The 21,521-nt window shown below is 38.2% G+C and overlaps 1 protein-coding gene across 2 annotated transcripts in view; it reads right to left on the bottom strand.

The window, feature by feature from the left end:
• Positions 1–2,322: 2,322 nt before the first annotated feature.
• The window catches only part of CAPRIN1 (cell cycle associated protein 1), a 29,453-nt gene continuing 10,254 nt past the window's right edge, over positions 2,323–21,521 (bottom strand). Inside the window, exons 4-19 of one of the 2 annotated variants that reach the window (XM_082058991.1) lie at positions 19,897–19,983; positions 18,190–18,428; positions 17,999–18,081; positions 16,307–16,444; positions 15,795–15,847; positions 15,622–15,708; positions 10,787–10,942; positions 9,846–9,954; positions 9,312–9,373; positions 7,875–7,985; positions 7,205–7,354; positions 6,862–7,012; positions 5,870–6,064; positions 4,957–5,057; positions 4,028–4,091; positions 2,323–3,068 (exon numbers count right to left, since the gene is read on the bottom strand). In XM_082058991.1, the coding sequence (XP_081915117.1) occupies positions 3,004–3,068; positions 4,028–4,091; positions 4,957–5,057; positions 5,870–6,064; positions 6,862–7,012; positions 7,205–7,354; positions 7,875–7,985; positions 9,312–9,373; positions 9,846–9,954; positions 10,787–10,942; positions 15,622–15,708; positions 15,795–15,847; positions 16,307–16,444; positions 17,999–18,081; positions 18,190–18,428; positions 19,897–19,983 (1,851 nt within the window). In that variant the 3' untranslated portion in view covers positions 2,323–3,003. The remainder of the gene's footprint in view (positions 3,069–4,027; positions 4,092–4,956; positions 5,058–5,869; positions 6,065–6,861; positions 7,013–7,204; positions 7,355–7,874; positions 7,986–9,311; positions 9,374–9,845; positions 9,955–10,786; positions 10,943–15,621; positions 15,709–15,794; positions 15,848–16,306; positions 16,445–17,998; positions 18,082–18,189; positions 18,429–19,896; positions 19,984–21,521) is intronic. The other variant, XM_082058992.1, reaches the window with a different exon arrangement.

Here is a 21,521-nt window from a genome sequence, read left to right as displayed (position 1 = left end):
ACATTGGTGAACTGTTCTTAAAAAGACAGCTTGTATACAAGGGAGAGGTGAAACGTAGCACAAAACTGACCTTGGGAATGAGACAACAGCTCATACTTTCTGGGTTAAATTCTTTAGTAGGATGTCTGTGGAGGAGCCAGGTTTCTCAGACACAGTAACATTAGGTAGAAACATCTGGAAACTCAAGTGATTTCTAAATAATTTACTCAAGAATCCTTGTATTACAGCCAAGAGGAAGATGCTGAAGCTGTTAGTTTGTTATCAAACACATACCGCTGGCCATGATCACAGCCCAGCAATATTAGATAATCTCTTTCCAAAGACTTATCTAGTAGTGCTTGTGATCTGGATGTGACTCAGATCTAGAGCGAAGTTACAGAATGAAGATACTTCCAAACTCCCCTGAACAGGCCAGGAAAGCAGTTGGTGGATCTATGTGCCATACTGGGACTCGAGCCAATAATTCGGTATACTGTTTATTAGACACATGTACTGAGATTAAAGGAATCAGTGCAAATTCCCAGATTAAACACATTTTACGTACTTGTTTGATGGTTATTATGAGAACACATCTCCCTCTATCAGCATACAGCGGAGCAACTACTCTAAAGACCATTTTCATACACCAAAAGGCTTACAAAGTTGTGTCTCAATTAAGAGGCCTCTCAACTACCCACTCTTTCATTAATAAATTTAAGTTTAAAAACCCCCACAAGCCCAAACCTGTAAGTGGAATGTTCTGATCCATTGAGCGGTCCTTAATTCAGTATGCTGCAGGTTTACTGCCAAACAACAATTAATGAGCTACTTGAGAAGCATTTGGTGTGCAATGGAAAAAGCCAAATAGCTTAAAAAAGCTGATGCACAAAAAAATAATTTAGAAAAGGATTCACTGTTTTCCTACATCAGTTCAACATTAAAAGGTCTCTCTTTTTTTATATTTTTCCAGTTAAAAAACAGTCGGGACCATTATCTCAGTAATAGCTTCCTAAAAAAGACACAGAACAGCAATTTCTCATCGGGCTGCAGTTTGTCTTGGACCGGTACGGAATGTTTCTAGGCCTTGACCAAAACTGCCGCTTCCAGCCATCAGCAGCATTTCAAGCGTGTAATATCATCTTCACAAGCTTATTGCTTCCCTCGGTAAAGAGATTTCTCGTTTGTGCTCTTCACACAGAACATGGAAAAGTGATATCGCCATGTATTTGTATAGAGTTTCAGATCATTTCACAATGAAGTCAAAATATCTGACTAAAAGTTCTGAAAGTTCAGTTATGATACAAAGTAGAAATGACCCTCTGAGTGAAAACAACCTTCAGTTTTGTACATAACACAGTTAACATGTAGCTGTTCCTTAATTTCACCCTTCCACAGGTAGAAATTATTTAATGAGCAATACTTAACATCCATAGCACTGTTCTTCTTGCACGTGCTATAGAATGCAACACAACTACCAACACCTCTATGGAGGCAGCTATCAATAAATTCTCCCCACTGCAGAGAGAGTGCATGTGCACAAAAGGTAGGCACAAGTGAGTTTCCAAAGATTATACCACAAGTATGTAGTAAAATGTGAATAAGACTTGGTATTTTCCGGCTCCTAGTCTTATGCCATTTCTTTTATACATTGCTGCCTTGATGAAAAGTCCGTAAAAAGAAAAGTTTCCCAGAAGAAGTCACAGCTATTAGAATAAAATGAGAACAAACAGGAGGAGGGTTTGCAACTATTCAGGGGAAAAAACAAAGAATCTACCAGGATAAAAAGAAAACAAAGAAACAACCCAACCTTAGGAAATGTCACCCGGTACATTAAATGTGTTTCAGTCGTTGAAAACCAGTGTTCCAGGATACAATTTTTATAAACATGTTTTATTTGTCTTGCTTATATCATTAGAACTGTAACTGCTGGCTGTCATTTCCCTTCAAAGGGGAAATCAATTCAAACACAGACTGGTGCTTTTCAAAAGAGAGCAATTAAAAGGGCAGCAGCAGCGGGCATTTGAGATTTCTTAAAACCTTCAAGGCTGCAGGAAAGACAAAAGGACATGTGACCAAAAGTGTTATGATTATCCATTAGAGATTTCCATCAGTACCGGCATCAGTTATTTAGGTGAGAATACAGCAAGGTCAAGTATTAGTGACAGACAATGTGCAAGTCATAAGGAATGATAGAGAATACCAATCCTTACAAAAGTCATTGCCATCAAAGAAACTGAGAAGTGTTTCAAGAGAGATATCTAAATACTTCACATCAAATAGAGTGGCCATCCGGATTATATCTCACATTTGTCGCAAAATTTTGCTGAAGTGCCAAATCAAAGCTTTTCTTTTTTTTTAAAAAATATTACACAATTACATTAGCAGTTACACAAGCGATTTTAAGTCCTCAGCCACAGTAGAGAGGAGTGCTGCAGCTAAGGGTGCTGCTGCTTCGTCAAAAACTGGCTAGAAGCCTATCTGTCTATTTAGGGAAATATACATTGCTATGCATCTTTAACTGTTCAGTGCTTCAATTTAATAAGAAAAAGCTGAAATGCAGTTGCTTTACCAAGCCACACTTCACCTTTTCCATCATGGGAACATTAAGTTTTGTCAACTGCCACCACAGCAAATCCAAATTGTAAGTTACATCATTTTAAAATGCCAGAAGTGAGTCTTTGCTTTTTCCTGCCACTTCGGTTAACCATGGAGATTTGATCACCCTGAAAACTGCTTTTTTTTTTTTTGCTTTACTCTTAGCAAGGGTGAGGAATCTGAATCTCATGTGCAAGGCTCAAGATGATGCTTAGGACAGAACATGCAGAGTAAACGTTGTTTTGTTCCTTTCCATATCCAGGTAATATAAAGCTGGCAACTGTAGTCCTGTCATTACGGGTAATGAAAATAGTCCCTTTACAACAAACTTCCTGTAAGGGAGAACAAATAGATAATAACTCTTCTGGTAACATGTATAGTACACTGGCCAGTGTGTTTTTGGCGTTTAATGTAATCCTGTGAATTTGTTTAATTCACTTGCTGAGCATTCATTTGAGGCATCCCTCTGTTTGGTCTTGGGGGCCCTCCACGACCTGGAAAACAGAGAGAAAGACGTTAGAATTATGCACAAAGTCGGGTTCTTTTAAAAAACCCCTAGAAGCTCCGGTCTAAACTAGGTAAGAATTCCCAGGTGTGTTTAGACTATATACGGTTCTAAAAGCTCCTTCAAATCAAAACTAATCAGCATGTAAACAGTCTTTACAGTTTTCAGCTTTATCCCAATACTTATTTCCCCAAGATCTGCTAATAACTAAAGATTCTCATGGAAACATCTGTATCAAGACAAAGAGTCTCGTTAGCAAAAATCTACTACAAAAAGAACAGTGGAAATAGTGTTGAAAATAAAACACAGAAGTTCAACTACAGCCTCATCACATATGTGGCGTTTTTTGGTTTCTCAGAAGAACAAGTGTCTAGTACTTCTGAAGCTACAGAACAACACACCTCCCTGAGCTAAAAGCAACAATTCCATTGGATCAAAGACCAGATCAAAGTGGAGGAAAGTTTTGGATCCTTAGAACAGAACCGACCTCCACAACAGCTGCAGAAGGACAACTTTTAGTGTAATGTACAATTTTGTGACGTCTGCTTTATAAGCAAGTCCTACTTGCAAACTACTAGACTATCTTAAGCCATGATAAATTTCGCACACACAAAATCTCTTTCTCAAGGCTTTCATTAATAAAAGGCAATTATATAGTTCTACATTTAAAGGGTCAAAAGCAACTGTAACTTGTTTTCATAGAATTCCTCATTTGACACCCAATTAAACTTCCACCGCGTGTTCAAAGGACCACAGAACCTCAGGACGTCCTGCAAGTCCAACCCCTGCTCTAAAACAGGGTCAAGCATGAGGTCGGAGGAAAGTAAGTTTATTTTTCAATTGCGACCTGCTGAGTAAGGAGTAAGGTTGCTTTTAAATCCAAAACTCCAGAAGCTGAATCAAAAACTTCCACTCAGCCCTAATCAATTATTCACTATTGGGAATTACCTCTAGGAGCTCCCCGGGGTCCACTTTGTCCAGAGCCACGTTTGAAATTCTGTTGATATCCATCCTGAAGCAAAGAAATGAAAAAGGTTACAACATAAAACGTAGGCATTTTGTTACTCTTTCAGGAAGCTGTTAAGTGTCAATACAACAATGGGCTTTGAAAACAATGTGCACTGGGCAAAACAGCTCTGACTTCAACATACAGCATTTTATTTGTGTAAATTAATATTAGAAAAATAAATTCTTAGTCCTGCTAGTACCTAGCAGGTATAATAAAACATACGACAACAAGTTCTCTCTCCATTTACAGGATACATTGTTCAATATAAATAAGAAATTTAAGATGACCTATTTAGTGTTCAAATTTTTCAAACCACACAGAGGTCAAACAGGTTAATTTGCTAAAGGACCCATCAACAAATGAATGAAGTGACGATTTAAGGGCAGGATCAGAATCCGTCATCTCATTTGCTCATAAATATTTTTCTGGGGATAAGCAGAGTTAAACACTCTCCAGTCAGTCTAAGCTTTGAGCAAACAACATACCTCCTTCTGAACAAAACTACATAAATTTCAGGGCAATCCCAAAGAAGTTTGAAACATTAATTTCAACAGATTTACATTCTTCTTTAAGTTACTTTCTTACAAATCTGTGAAAATAATTTAAGAGCTCTTTCTAATTCACTCAACTTTGCTCTAGTTACTACACTAATTCCTACAGAGATCAACTGGCCAAATAGAACACATTTCCCACCAGCCATTTAACACTCTGCTGGTTTTAAATATCTGTTTAGTACCAGAAACTTTTGTCTTCATTAGCAATAAAAAAAGTCCTTAGAAAAGTCTTCACTAACGGATTTGTTTGAGCACTTCCACTACAGGTACTTTTTGCTTCTACTTCTAGAATGTCACAACATACAGTAACTTACCCGCTGGTAGTTTGAATAATCCCGAGGAGCATTAAACTGGGGCTGCGTGTAACCGCTGTTTGGAGTGTTGGAAAAGGAAGGACGGTAGCCATCGTATCCTCCTAGGGAACAGGGGACAAGTCTTTCATTTGGAAACAATAATGTATTACATTATGCTACCATATAAAGAAAAACAGTAGCAGTATTTTACCTTTGCCTGAGGGGAAAAAAACACCCTTTTACGTACTATTGACCTGCAAATCCAGCAAATGTTTGCAACACCAGTGCTAATACTATTACAAGAAACAAGAATGATGACCTAACACTTGCATCCACATCCATTTTAAGCAGGCAAAAAGTGACCACTGCATTCCCTACTGCTATCAGTTGTATTTTTATTATACAGGTTTCTCCTCTACTCTCCAGCCACACGAGAGGAAAAGAACATGGCAAAAAACACGTTGCCGTATCCTTCAGTCTAATGCCAGAATACCTCAAAAGGAAACGGTCTCTCTCCCTCATTCTAACAAACACGTCTTCATAACATTAACACCCACATATAATAATCTCCAGAAATCCTAACAGTTCTCTCATTTATCCAGAACTACAATGTCATTCCTCCACTCCTGTTAATTCCCTCAGATGATGTTTGCAAAATTCTGTTGGATATTTCTACTTGCAGTAGATGCCTAATCAAACTAAGCCTTCAGCACAGAACAGGAAAAAAAGCTTTATTTTTTTAACATCCTACTAGGAAGCCTAACCAAACACCGAGCACGTAAGTTGCTTAAGTTAGCTAAAGCAAATGGAATCACTATGAGCTTAAGTATCTTAACAGAGATACTACTACAGTAGGTCAGTTTAACACTTGACACAGTGTTCCCAGCAAGATGTAAATAAAAGTCAAATGATTGAGTTGAATAAAGCTCTTTACCCCTAAATCCATTTGCCGGTCCCCTGTAACCATTCATTAAGCCACGAGCCCCGCGGGATCCACCACGAGACACTCCTCGGCTGTTGTAGTAAGGCTGACTGTTGCGTGGAAATCCAGTATTCTGCTGGGGAGGTTGCTGGTGGTTCCCCGCCACTTGGTGAGGCTGGTCCGGGGAACCATGGTAAGTACCAACCACTATATTGGAAGCGGGGAGAAAAAATGAAGTATAAAAAGTCTGCGTTTTTTTACGTTCCCACATATACTCTTCAAACTCAACATTCAAAGCTTTGAAATATCATTGAATGCATCAATAAATGCTCAGCCATTCAAAGAAAAATTATCTGTAGAATTAAGTTTCAAGTTTACTACTCAGATGTCCCACAATATTAGAACCACCCAGAAACGGTGAAGAGTTTATTTAAGTCAGTCTCAAGGAGTCTATAATGCAAGTTCAGCAACAAGTATTCCTAATGCACGTACACACTTCCTGTGGTATTCCAAACACTTTAAAAATCAACACCACACTGGAAAAAAACAGTAAGAGTAAGTTAACCCACTTCTGTAACTTCCGCCCCTCTGAACTGGCAGAGAACCACTAAGAAATCCTCGCTTTCGCTAAATTGTTAGGTATAGTTGTGCTGACAATGGTGAGATTGATGGGAACGTTTTAAGAGAGCTGCCATTTGGCCTGTAGAGACTGGAGGATTCTTTCTTTCTCCAGGATGTGTGCATGAAAAGGCAAGAGCAGAACAGACAACTCGAGACCACCTGCATCTTTGCAGTAAAGTATGGCACTGCATCGTCACAGAATCGTCAGGAATGAAGTGGATTTGAAAAGCAATCCAAGAGCTATAGGCTCAGGAAGCACAACAAAAGAGGAATTCTGTATAAAACAGCTGTGAAATTTAGCCCGATACTAGTAGGAATTCAGAGCCTGATCATCTGCTCTACTGAAACTGTTGCCATTTTAGTTTTTGCTAAAAAAAGCTTACCTGTCTGGAGCTGATCTTGCTGAAGATCTGATTGTTCTACTTGGTGAGGCTGATTGGAGAAGCTCTGGTTGTAACTGGCCTGGTACTGATTTTGCTGCTTAAGGGTTTCTGGCTCATTAACAGGAGGAACAGGTGCATTCATGTTGAAAACCTGTAACGGCAGAAATGAAACTCTCTGCTCCAATTCATTTTTACATGATGTGATGAGGAATTGTAAAAGTATGCAAGTCTGAGAAACGTGAATAACCAGACACCATTTTATGTAATTAATTACACGACTGATTCCAACAATGAAAGGAATGACTACCAAAACAAAGGGATTCGGTATTAATTTACTACTTACTGTTTGCATGGATTGGAATGGAGCTGCATTAACATTGATTCCGCTGCTATGCAAAGGTTTGCTGGATCCAGCCTGGAACACCTGCGGCTGGGACGCAGTGGGAAGTGATGATGATGAAGGGGTCTGGTCTGCATTCAGTGACATTGAAGCCTAATAATTAAAATAAACAACATTTTAGCAGCTTTTTAATAACACAAAAGATTCAACTTGAAAACTTCCCTTTAAAGCCAAAAAAAGTGGCAACACCTCAGGTTCACCTCAACAAGTGTTTTCTACTTCAGCTGAAAAGCCTCATTCACAACAGAACAATGGGAGAGGAAAAACCAATCTATTTAATTTGAAACACAACTAGAAAAAACTACAAAGGGAAATGAACAAGTTCCTGAGCTAACCTCTAGTTAATGTAAAAAAATAAATCGCATTTCTTAAACCAACACCACCCATTCTCAAATGCTGATGTTGGCATGTTACTTCTACCTAATCAGACAATCCAGTAAGTTAAAAGTCTTATTACAAGGGACTTACTGGTCACAGGCTCAAAGTTTTGAAGTTAAACAGAACCGAAGCGCCCCCATAATTAAAAATTACAGAACTTTATTTACAAAGAAACACAGAGTAACATCTGTTCACACTTGCAGAGTCTTTCCCACCCCTGTGAAATCCAACTTGCCTGAATCTGGTCAATTGATTCTTTCTGCGGCCGTTGCTCTGTTGTGTGAGAAGGCTGGTACATGGGTTGGGAGGCTGTATATCCCTCACTTGTAGAAGAAACCAAGGGAACCTGATAAAATAAACCCCAAAGCCCCCAAAAGTCAGCTGATACTCACACACAGTTTTATAAAAAAAAAAAGTATCAGAGAACTCTGGAATGAATGGTATGTATTCCAGCAAATCTTTACAACTATTAAAACTTAACTACTTGTTAAAAAGTAGAAGTTTAACCACCTCATCTTGACATAAATTCTAAACACACACAGGGATCAGATTGATTACTTGAGACCATCAGAGTCCTTCAGAAATGCCACACATGCTTAATACAAAATCCGGACGTTCTTTAATCACTGACCAATTGAGTAAGAACCTGACATATCTTAAGTGAAAAGGTGAACACATCATTTATAAGTTGCAGAAGCAAGTTTAAGAGATTCTACTTAAACAGAAATTTCAGGAAAGCTCAAGTGAAAGCAGAATTCAAACTCATCCCAACTGCTCTGCAACTCCAGTATTAAAATATTATCCAAGCAACTGGGACCGACGCTTAATAGAACAAGTCAAAAACAACACTACAAACTATTTAGTTAATCCATTAAATCTATTTGTAGTATGACACCATTAGAACAGACACAGACTGCCCTTTAACTGAGTAATTTTGATTTGGGCATTTCTGTTGCAATGACAACTTGCTTCTATCTAAATTTCATTATATTTCTACACATAGTTTAATAGGGAAGAGAATGCTACTATGCAAATATTGACGTGAAATTATTACACGCACAGAGAAACACCAAGTTAAACTGCTATATTAGAGCAGAATTCCATTTTTTTTCATTATGGAGAAAAAAGGAAAACACTTAAAATTCCCCACTGTCACAGGGAATACAGATTATAAGCGACAGCAGCCTAACACACAGGCATACACAAGTCTGTTTGTGCACCAAAAATTACACTGACACACCAAATTTGAAGGCTGAGGTGAACTCCAGAGATTGCAAGAACTGTTAACTGCTGAGAAGTCCACACTGGGCCACTAGAATGGGCAGCGCAAACCACAACTGCTTCTGTGCTTGTGCCCTTCAGCTTAAGTGGCCTAATTAGAAGTGCAGTTTCCCCAATAAACTTGTACTTCAGCCTTGAACCCACCAGTTTTCCAAACAGGCCAATGCCTGGTGAGACTCCACAAAACATGCAATGTCTGCGTAGCATGAAAACTGTATATAATAATGCTTTTAGCAAATGTGCTGAAGAGATAACCGAGATAACCTATTTCCCAAAAATCAGAACTTCAGCTTTTTGAGTTTCTCATATAGTTAGAAATTAAATCCTATTATAACATCACGACTAAAAAAATCAATTTAAAATCCAAAATACAATTTACTAAACATGTTACCTGTGTAGCTTCTGGTTGCACAGGAACTTGATTAGGCTGGGCAAGTCTTGACTCAGCATGAACTGAAGTAAAGTAATTTCACTTATTACATAGCGCAATCAAAGCTTTTACAGAATTTCACTACCATCTTAACTAATTCAGTTATTTGAGAGCTCATCATCGTAAAGATGATCATGCCTTTAGCATGGCAACACTATACTCAAAAGATCACTATTTCCATGCAAAGTACGTTTTATTCCAGTTGTCCAAAATAACCCAGCCATTTCCAAAAGGCTCAGCAGAACCACATTTTGTGCATTTAAAAGATTTAAAATGTTTCATGCTTCCAAGCAAAATCTAGAAGCAAGTGAGAATCTCAAGCCTACAAACAGTATGCTTCAAAAGTACAATCACATTTCTGAGATAAACACACTTGAATAGTATTGTATTATTACTTGAGACAGGCCCTTTTTTACGTAGCAGTAACTGAAGCATTTCTAAGAGACAACTTGCAGGCTCCCCCAATATTTATGTTTAGGATTTACTATTACAAACCTGGAGGACAAACCATTTGTGGCATGTCCAAGTTCTGTGCTGGATTCATGGGCTGTGCAGATACAATGGCAGGATCAAGCGTTTGGTTCTCAAACTCCAGCATAGAGTCCTGGGGAAAAAAAAATATAAAAAATAAAATCAAGTCTAATTTACTGTACTTTAAAAATATTAACATTCAGAATACAGAAATGATCAAGTTGCAACTGAAGCTTAGTCCACAGCTGTTGGGTCTACAATATATTTTACATCAATTAAGAGAATAAAATTTCCCAAACATTTATCACAACAAAAATCCAGTCCCTGTATACAGATTGCAGCTTATCTGATAAAACGATAATTGGAAGGAGATTTCAATGGCCACGCAGAACAGGCAGTGATCTATTTTTTACCCTAAATCAGCACTTTGTAAGAAGAAACAAATAAAGGAACACAAGTGTATGCCTCATTTGTTACCAAGGTGTCTACCTTTCTTTGTTGAGAAGAGGTTTTTTCTATATTCCATTATCTTCCAACGCATTTCTAGTTGCTCTGACTTTAGAGGTTAAAAAAGAGCCTTCAAGAAGCAACCCAAAAAGTATTCTCTTCATGCATTGTAGATGTTTTTCATAGCACAAAATTCAGAACCAGCTTCTAGAAGGGATATTTTATGGCTGACCTCACTTCAGCAGAATACACTACAGCTCCCAGTGATGCACACTGTTCTGCCTTCTCTGTAGATTTAGTACAACCAAGGACTGAAAAGCTCAATAACATCCTAATTGCAGTTTGACAGTAACACAGTTTGTGGGCTTTGGACAAGACAGCACTAGACAATTTGCAAGACCATTTTACTTTTCAAATAAGCTACAACAGACTCTCTAATAAAATCACGACTAACGGCCAGAAAGCACTATTCTGTTTCTTTGGTTCTGTCTTCACAGCACTGCGGTGGGTTCACATACCTGCATGAAGTTATAGGGGCCCTGCATCTGCGCCATGAGGTCCTGTACTCGCTGCCTCCTCACCAGAGGATCCGCTTGAGCCACGGCACCGAGCGTGTGAGCTTCGGGAACGGGAGGAGACGTCGCTTGTGTCTGTTGCTGCAGCGAATTTACAACCTAGCAAGAAACAAGCAACCGACTGAAATTTCAGCTTAAGATAACACCGCACAGAAGTGACTCAGTCAATCCTGACATTTATGGCTATTGCTTAATTCATTACAGACGTAATTACTGTAGCATTCTTGAAGAAAAATACTACATCCTTCTATAGTCATGCCAATATTGGTGGCCAACTAATGATCTGAGCACTCCACAGGATGAGAAAGCTCAGACCGTGCTCTATTTTCTTTCCATCTAGTCTACTCCTCATTAAGAACAGTGCTAACAAAAATTTTGTTCAATATTACAAGGGTTTGTTTTTTTTTTACAGGATTTGAGACAGCAATTTATCAACATTTGGAAATCTGAAGAAAGGGAAAAGCAAGTTTCAGAAATGTGCACACATGGAAAACAATTTTTTTCTCATCCCTTTTTGGTAAATGTAAGTAGTGTCAGAATTTACAGGTCTTTCTTAAGATTTCAAAAATTGACATTTTCGCAGCCACGTCTAGACCTGAGTTCTCAGGTGTTATCCTAACGGGCTGATTCATGGTCTCGAAGAACAGCAGGCAGGTTTGCACGATGGGAAGACTGCAAGACAGCACTGCAGGGACACTCCAGCAGCACTGATTCACTGGACATATTCCAATATGGAGCATGGAAATAAAGGTACAACAAACAGCAACACACTTTCAAATACCACCTCAAAGAGAGCAGAGCAACTAGGAAAGCTTCAACATGAGCATCTAATAACATCCAGCATCAAGTAGTTTGAAAACAGACCGTTACAAGGACAGTCGAGCTGCACAAAGCTGCATTTTTGCATTCCCAGTTTTGCTCTTTAGGCAACTCCCACAACAGAGAAGTGCCCTTTGCAATTTGCATTTATGGCAACAACGGTTCTTTAAAAGGATGATCATTGTCAATAACTTATCTATCACTTCTCTATTCCCATAAGCTTTCAATTATTAATAATCTTCCAAACAAACAGGCAAGCCTTCAACTTAGAGGTGCACAGGATATAAATGAGCATACATGCACCAGAAAGCTCAAAATAATTATATAAAATATCTGGTTTCTGATTAGAGCTGTGGAACAGACTCTTGTACAGCAGTTGTGACAAGATGCCAAACAGTCCTATTTCAGACAAATTCTATAACTACAGGTCTGAACTCTGAACGTGAACTCTCCCCATCCATCCTCAAAGCCTGTACATTTTTTTAAACTTCTCAAAGAAACGTACAGCATCTTCCTACTCCTTGCTCACATATAGTGTTTGTAGGTGACATTCCACACATGCAATCGCCTCACGGACCCAAATGACTCTTTCCTTGACCATATCCCTAGCTGTCTGCAGTAGAAAACAAATAAAAATCTCTAAACAAAACCAAAAACCGACCACAACATACATTCCTTTTCAAGAGTCCCTTCAGATCCAAATCTCCACTATCAGCCATCCAAACAGAAGGAATTTGACAATTCCCATGAAGTATATCCACACTGGAAATCAAACACAATTGCTCTGCTGTATTATACAGTCCTCAGACTCCAGATTTCAGACTGTTTCCAAAATAAGAACTAAGCTCTATGAGTAGAAAAAAGCACCTTTTTGAAAATGTTATTTAGAGCACATATGCAGACCTCTCACACATCACAAAGCTTTAAAAGGAAAGATAAAAAGCAAGCCAGCTGACTAGGTGAAACTTGTATGTAAAACAAGCAGCTACGCACCTACTACATAATTGTTACCAAAAGTGTTCTTAATTATTTGAGTACTATCACGCAACTTACAAAGTTCAAGTTATTCATAAAAATTCAGTATCTTCAAGAAAATGCAAGTTGATGGAATAATCAACAGGCAACTGGGACAAAATTCTATCAAACATTTCCCTTTTTCACAAATAGTACAGTACTAATTTCAGACAGTGCTTAATATTTTACATTGTCTTCTTCAAACCTTTTTTTTTAACGTCAAAATGAATTGGTTAGGGCCTATCCCTTGAGTCTTACTGTCACTACCAGGTACTTGGTGCTATTATAATCATAGTGGGAAGAACCTACTGAAAAAGTTTGAAGTTTTGCATATGAAGTTGCCAATGGACAGGCTAAAGTCAACAGCTTTCCAACAGTCTGGTGCATGAAAAAGGTCCAGACTACTCAAATACAAAGCTCACTATTCAAAAAGCAAATTATTACCCAACCATACATCTCCATTCATTTTGTGGGGACAGCAGCAAGTTGAAACTTTTCTTTTAGAAGAGGTGAACCTCTCTGCAGAATTGATTCCAATTGCACGCTCACCTTCTGACACCCTGCCTCATACATACAAAGTTCCATAATCCAAGAGACAGCTTTGGATATAAGCAGATTCAGGTACTTACTCCAGGAACTGCTTCCAAAGGAAGCAGTTAAAAATCAAACACCCTCCCCTCCCGCCACCATCACGAGACTCTCTCCTCAAAACCGAAACCACAACAAAACCCCCACTGCTATTACCAATAAAGGCCATTGTCACCAAATTAAATCATCATACAATCCAAATGCAAATACACTTTGAGAATCCACAAGCAAATCCTTTGGTTTAAAACTTACGGAAGGCTCATAATGTCATTATAAAACACTGTCACTTCAACTATAAACGTAGCACAGCACAGAAACCTTAAATGTATCACTTCTACTTGAGGGTTACTGAAAAAGAGACAAGTTTGGGATAGTCTTCCTCTTCATAAACAATTATGGAGATCTTCTGTGTAAATACTATCAGCTTCCAAAACTGACAGCTGTCATTCACAGCTCCTACTATACTAACACCACAACTACCTTGAGCTGGAGAGCACAAGGGCTCTACACAAGGTGTATCGTCATCTTCCCTAAGGACAACTGGGTTGCATTCCCATGAGGAATGGCGTTTTGGTGCTTGCAAGAGTCACTTCAAAGACAGTTATTCTGAATTTCCTCTTTTTTTGTGTTAAATCTGAGAAAATAAGAGTCTTAATTATCAAACAGTCTTCAACTCCAAACTTTTCTACATTTCTCATTTGCAAGAAATCGGGACGCAAAGGAGAACTGAAGTATACAGTCTTTGTACTGTTCTACAAAAACAAAGCTGATATAATCCAGATTCAGCCAACTAGTGAAGACGTGTAGAAAATTAGGAGTTTGACACCAGTCTGATACAAAAATGCAACCTGAATTCTTCTACCATACTAGTACAGTTTCTCCATATTACTATTATTCCCATGAGGAAGCCTCTGAGTTTTCAACTCTGCAAAACGCAGCCTCATAGTTTGAGAGCAGAGAGAATCACAACAGGCTTTAATTACAACAATATTTCCTGGCGTCTCATGTCTTCATGCAGAGAACTGAACCTCTGAACTACTCTGGACACTTGGTATAATCAGATGGAATCCCGGTGTATTTCAAGAGAGATCGAAGCCAATCAAGCATTAACTTTAAAACACTGTGTCTTTTAAGAATATCCCAATAAAGCATAACTTTAATGTATGTTTTTGGAGGGTTTGTTGTTTTTTTGAAAGGATTTCTTAAATCACATTTAATAGCAAAGGTACTTTAAGGTTTTTTTAAGGGACTTGAATACCATGACAAGATACTACCAAAATCATTCACATACATGGCAAAGTTGTCTAGTTATAGAAGCCTCACTCCCACCCTAAGTATTATTAAATCTCTAGATGGTCTTCAGCAACCTGAGATAGGAACTTCAGCCAGACTGAATTTAAAATTTGGCGTATTAGATACTCATATCAAAATGGCTCCTCTCTTTTTCACCACCTTAAGAAATTATGAACACTTAAGTCTGCTCCTACACTTACAAGAGCCTGAAGACACCAAGGAAGAGAGTCTAAAAAACTGACCATCTCTAACTTGCTGTTAGAGAAGGCCCAAGTGAATCAAAAATTAAGTCTCCACTTAAATAACACTGCTCACACTTGTTCCTAACAGATGGATACCAGCTAAGTCGCAACATACCAAATATTTGAATGACTCCATGTGACTTGTCCTTTCCAATACGTGAAAACCACAAATTCTAGTATAATAAAATGGGGTTTTGCATGTAATTAAGTCTAGAGTCTGAACTATTAAGCTGGAAATGGATCCTAACAGCAATGCACCACAAAGTCACAAGTGAACACCACTCAACTGCAAAGGAGTAACAAGTTAAATACTTGAAGAGCTACAGTTCTTGAAAGCAGAGGTGAGCAGACAAGCGTATTTTAACATCAAGTTGTGTGCATTTGCAATCCGGAGTAGGTATTAGTTGAGTTACGGATTTCAGCTCCCTCTCCATGGAACTGCTCAATGAAACACAACGCTATGCTGTGCTGTCGGCAGCCGTGCAGATATACTTCAGTTCCACACTTGCAAAGTTCTCTTAAAAAAAAAAGTCTTAAAAAAGTCTTTTTAAGCTTAAGACTTTTAAGTCCCGTTTTCCCAAGCAAGCCACTACTGAACAAAGCAAGTTCCCTGCAAACTCAGCCAGACTGTGTAGCTTTTATTTGAGGTACTGCTGAACTAAATACATAATTGAAGAATGAGTAGTGAGTCCAAGCCTACTTAAATATATGTATTTTGATATATTTAATGGGGGAGAAGGGGTGCAATACTAAAACCTATCAGGAATTGTGAGTCAGCGGAAACAGGGATTGCGATTTTACCTGCAGTACACAAGATCTTACCTCAACCGTTTCAACTGTCCACTCATCTACCTGTTCCTTCTCACTACTGCTGAACTGAGTCTCTGCCATGAATTGTCTGTTTACATACTAAAATAAAAATAAGAAAGGGTATGAAAGTAAAAGTAAGTGGCATTAAAGCTATACAAAATGACAGTCTTTCCAGTGAATAATACCTCCGTTGATTCAACTTCAGTTGGCTCAGTAAATTCCTCTGCTGGATCAGGCTCTGCAAGAAAAAAATATAGCATTTACATAAAAAACAAACAACGAAAACCACCTCTGTTACAGACCTAGAAGATACAAAGTTAGATGAAAAAACCTCCCCTTATAAAAGTGGAATTTTGAGTAAGTGTGAAGTGTTTCTGCAGTCAACATTTATCAAAAACATTGACTTTAAAGAAGCGTTACAAACTATTAGTACACAAGGAGTCCAGCTAGGTCTAAGAAGGAACGGACACACGTTTACCCCTGAGTGACGTTACTACCTAACATTATAAGTTTGCTACAGGTTAAGGAAGGAGTTGCCTTGTCAAACATCTGCAAGGGGGTAGGATTTTGATTAGGTCTTAAATTTTGTTTCTAAATCATAATGAGAAGTTCCATAGGAAAAACAAAAAAGGAAAGATCATTTTTACAGTACAAGACAAACAAATATGCTGGTCATGGGGGATCTTCATGTTCTTACCAGCTTCTGCTACAGTGTCTTCTACTGCAGGTGCGGGCGCTGCCTCCTCTTCCTCACACAATCCATTCTGATGATTATGGGTGCTATCGAAGTAACTAGTTTGAAGAATGCGTTCAACAATCTCCTTTAGCGCTTTATCTAGGAAAAAGGAAGAAGTTACAGATTAACAGTAACTCAATCATAATTATCTTTTCCTTCCTTCCTGAAGGTCCCACATGCATTTTATTATCCTTTTGCTTGGAAGATCTTGGTGCCCCAACCTAGTTCAGGTACACTACTGTTACATAATTACTTCTGTTCTACCAGGTTATATTAATAAACCAGAAAAATCGGAAGGGCAAGGAGAATCTTAAGAGTGTATATAATACCCTTCAAAATATTTGTGAAACACTTCCAAGTGAGGTGAACTTTATTAATTGAATTACCATACTTTTATTCCTGCTATTTCAAAAATCGCTGGTTGCTTAGATTTCAGTTTAGAACTCAGTGAAGTTTCAACTGTAACTACTGATTTATTTGTAATTTCCTAAATAAAGAACCTTGCTCTAAGTCTATTTCATACAAAACAACTCTCAGTACAAACACATTTACACAGGTATCACCTTCATGAAGGTACTTCCCCTGAGGTGAAGTGGCTCAGAAGAGTCTTTGGAAGCGAAACATGCACTCCCTGCCTCAGATGAATGCTGGGGTGTCTTAAACCAAAACAAATCAGCCACACTGGCAAGGCAGCATCACTGACCATCTAGGCCAAAAAAACCCCAAACCAGACTCAAAATGGAAGATTCACAGCATCACCAAGAGCTCATCACAAGATTCAGATACAATTACCCAGCCCAACTTCCTCCAGTAAGAGAATAACCAGGTCTCCAAGGAACATACACCAGCTCTCTCCTGTAAACCATCCCTGTACCTTCTCCTTCCTCCGTCTCTTCAAAAAAGTATGTGTACTTGTCTTTGGGTTCTCACAAAGATCTAACATCACAACCACTTCAGACTTGAGTTCTTGCAAAACAAATACTAAAGAAAATCCTAACCTGGTAGCTCCTCACAAAATCTCATTTCAACAACATAAACAATTTGAAGTTCTGCCACAAACAAGGAAAGTCTTATTAGCATTAAGGCCACAGTATCCTACAATCTCCTGTGTCTCATTCCTCAATCATAGAATCATAAAATCATTTAGGTTGGAAAAGACCTTTAAGATCACCAAGTTCTAACATTAACCCAACGTTGCCAAGTTCACCCCCAATTTACAGAGTTAATCAATCAAAATAGGGCAAAAGCACGATGCTTTCTACAGGAAACAAGGGGGTGCAGAACATCACACTAAATAAGGCCATGTCAGTTTATATATTAGGTCATATTACTGACAAAGCTCCTTGTCCGTGCACACGTTTCCAGAAAACAATTGCTACTAAGCATCGACAGCAGCAGAATACTGACGAAATAGCAGGAACGGGCTAAGCTGAAATACTAATGCTGCATCAATTAAAAAAAAAAAAAGACACCACACAGTCAGTTCACATTTCAGTAAGTTATTCTGTTAACAGTCCAGCTAAGGTCTGAAAAAAGTAGAAAAAAAAAAAGTAGAAAAATAATTAACTGCCAAAGTTCTCTTATATCAGACACTGTATTTTAGTTCAAGCACAAATTCAGTGCGCTACCTCTAAATACAGAGACTATACTTACAGGTTGTTCCACAAACTGGTTTCTCCTTCCCTTCCAGTAAGTCCCACAGGTGAACAGATGCTTGCTCATACTGCTCATTCAACCTTAAAGAAAATAATAAGAGTTAATTTCTTACCAAGTCTTTAAATTACCACAGTACAAACATATTGTTAACTGACTGCCAATCATAAAGTAGTTAACTGGAGGCCTACCTCATGTTCATGTCTCTTTCAGGGTAAACTAGCTTGTAAAACTCATCCAGCATTGTCAGCTCCTCCTCTGTCAGTACTGGCACTCCATTTGATCCTTGTTTTAAGTCATTGCGCACTTCATCATCACCCAACTTGTCCAAAATAAACTGTAGCTCTAGTACAGTCTTTAAACGCTTCTGCTCAGCTTCTTCTCGCATCAGCTGCTCCCTGCGAGCTGTCTTCTTTATTGTTTTCTGGATCTATTTAAAATTAAATAAAATTTAAATTGCTTAAACTTGGATTCTGTAGTAGATGCAGGGGAAAAAAATAGATTAGGAATGTCTTTTCTTGCTAAGTAGAGCCAGATGTTGAACTGCCACTTATCAATCTAACATTACAGAATAACCCGTGAAACATAAGGAGTATCTTCTAAGGAGAGTACAAAGCCTGCAAATTAAAATAAACTTTAAAATCAATGCCATAAACCTTGGATCATATAGGATCTCGACCATATTCCTACTTGAAGTCTGTACTCATTTGCATGACTTAGAAGCAGTTCAGTCAAGTAACTGCAGTTACCATGTCTAAAGCTTCAGTGACAAATGTGTTATTTGAAATCAACCCAGCTTGCTAGTATCTGCTTCCTTTAGGAATTATTCTGTAAGCACTAAATGGGTTTGATCTAGATGAAAGTGGCAAAAATGTACAAAATTCAGTACCTTTTAAACAAGCATTGTGACTATTTATAACTCAAGGAGGACTTGGAGCAATTAAAACGTACAGAGAAGGGCAACTCAATCAATTAACTGGACTGAGCAGTTGGCCCATTAGTGGAGCCCAAGTCCTGGGTTCTCCAATTTGAAAGAGTAAGGGTGACCCACTTTTTCCATAAAGGCCACAAAGGCCAGCAGGTAACACGAACACAGCAGTTATTCATCATGTTCCATGACAGTGTCGGGCATTCACCGAAACTACGAGATCAGCTTTAAACAGACAAATGAAAGTACTCTTGTTTCTTACACACCATGGGAGGGAACTCAAGGAATGTTTTGCCATGAAAGGCTGGGGAGATAAGACAGTATCAGCAGGTTCATAAAAAGGATTTAAGCAAATTCTTGGACACGTGGTCCAAAGACACTAAAGGCAATGGGAACACATGTATAACATGCTCAGTTTGACCATCGCGGATGCTACAATTGAATGGACAACACAAAAACTCATGTCCCACACTGTAGTTTTAGATTGTATTTGCAATTAACAAGACAGCAAGAATCCTGAAAAGGGAACTGAAATGCTGTCAGTTGCTGAGATTTGATATCCTATGGTAATATAAAAAAATGAAAACCCTCTGCCACTTGCCAAAGAGTGGAGGCCTGTGAAATCTGTTTTCTTTTAAGAAAATGTTACTGGTTGTAGTAAGCAGCTTTCTGCGATATTGCATGACAAGCCTCTTCCGCAATCGCACTGCTTTCAGCAGTTACACTCTGTCAGAAAATTCCATTATTTTTATGTAGTCCATCAGAAAAATTTTAGAAATAGACTTCAGAAAACCTGATGCAAACCAGTACACAGAGTAAAAGAAACCAGGAAAACACACTAGAAATCACAAGCATTTCATTTCTGTAAATACAGGCAACTACTACATCTAAGATTAGTGAGAGAGTTCAAAGCCCAAGTGTTTGGTATGGCAGCTGAGAGCCCACATTGCACCACTTGCTCTTTACTTACGTCTTGGCTCAGAGCCATGAAACTCCTCTGCAGTTCTTTAGCAAATTCCAGATTATTTGTCACTTCCTGGTATTTTGACACCGCATCCTTTAAAAACAAAAAACACAGAAGTAAACCATCATCATAGAACAAAATACGTACTTCCAAGAAACAAATTCCCACATTCCTAGTTCCTGAGTGTAACACAACACCCCTGAATGGAACTGCAACAATGTTAAGTCAAATTTTTATTTTTATTGGCCAAAATATTGAAAAGACACGTGTACATCTTTAGGGCCTCTAGTTTCTCAGGTAAATATGTTGAAGCATATGCATATATATGCTCACATGCACGACACACTATCTTGAAGTTTGGTTTTAGCCAGTTTCTAACAAAAACTGGCAGGCTGGAAGAATCGGGAAGAAGAGTAATCTGGCAACTCAAAACGGCTCAAGAGATAAAGGTTTGAGAATTAATGCATTATTGAATCAGAGCCAAAATCAAAATGCTATACTGAGCATAACGTTCCCTTCTGCAGATATCTTTATTAGTTGCTGTTTTCTTAAATCGAACATTCGGATTTGCACTAAAGGAATCCAAAGTCCTTAACCCACCTTGCAGTACTGAAAAATTACAGAGATTCAGATAATGGGAAAAAACCCACAAACAGCTGAGACATTTACACTCCTGTGAGAAAATTATGATACATTCTTGTTAAGAACATCTAAGCCAAAGGTAAGGCCCTACTTTCCTTGAAAAACAAGGAACATGAACTGTATTTGCCTTTTTTAAAAAATATCCATTTGTAACACAGCCAAGTAAGAAACATACACATATACATTAGATGATTTGCAAAATTCATCATTCTTGGCTGATGTGTAGAAGCAGAAGACATAAGGGAAAATAACAAATCCTTTCACATTTCTCCAACCAAAAAAGGTTTCATCTATATGAAGTGTGGTAGTGAGGTTGTGGTCTTCATAAAACTCAAATCATGAGCTTCCCTCCTCAATATGAAATTGCAGCTTCCTTCCCTGCTCAAACCGAATACTTCTCATACTTCTCATGGATTATTTTCAAAATACACCATTAAAAAATAAAATTATACTGATTAGTGATATTTCAGTTAGCACAGAAGAACCAAAGCAAAACCCAGACAGCTGAAAAGATCACATGGACCAAAGCAAGCAGCTAATTCTTGTAATTGTGAACAGCTGCAATAGTTGCTGGGTACATTTTTTTCCTTCACTCTTTTCAGTATCAAAAATCATCAACAAAATATTGTTGATTACAAAGCATCTGGTAATCTCTAAGTATCAATATGCATGTTTGCATCATGCATGTGAATTTAATTTGATATTTGCTTTATATTAATTACAAGTGAAAAGCTGCTGTTAAGTCAAGTTCTACAATAGTCTACTTTAAGAACGAGCTCCAAACAGCATACACCCAGTAAGACCAGCTTATATACAGCGTCACTGTCCTGGTTTTGACTGGGATAGAGCTCATTTCCTTTCTAATAGCTGTGTTTTGGATTTAGTATAAGAACATTGTAACACATTGATGTTTTGGTTATTGCCTGGTAGTCAAGGAATTTTTTTGGCTTCCCATACTCTATAGTCTATTACTATTCTTTTCCTTTGCT

The sequence above is a fragment of the Streptopelia decaocto genome (genome assembly GCF_964273445.1).
Source record: "Streptopelia decaocto genome assembly, chromosome: 7".
NCBI lineage: Eukaryota > Metazoa > Chordata > Aves > Columbiformes > Columbidae > Streptopelia > Streptopelia decaocto.
The sequence above is the reverse complement of the archived record's forward strand: the minus strand, read 5'-3'. Positions and strand labels throughout refer to the sequence as shown.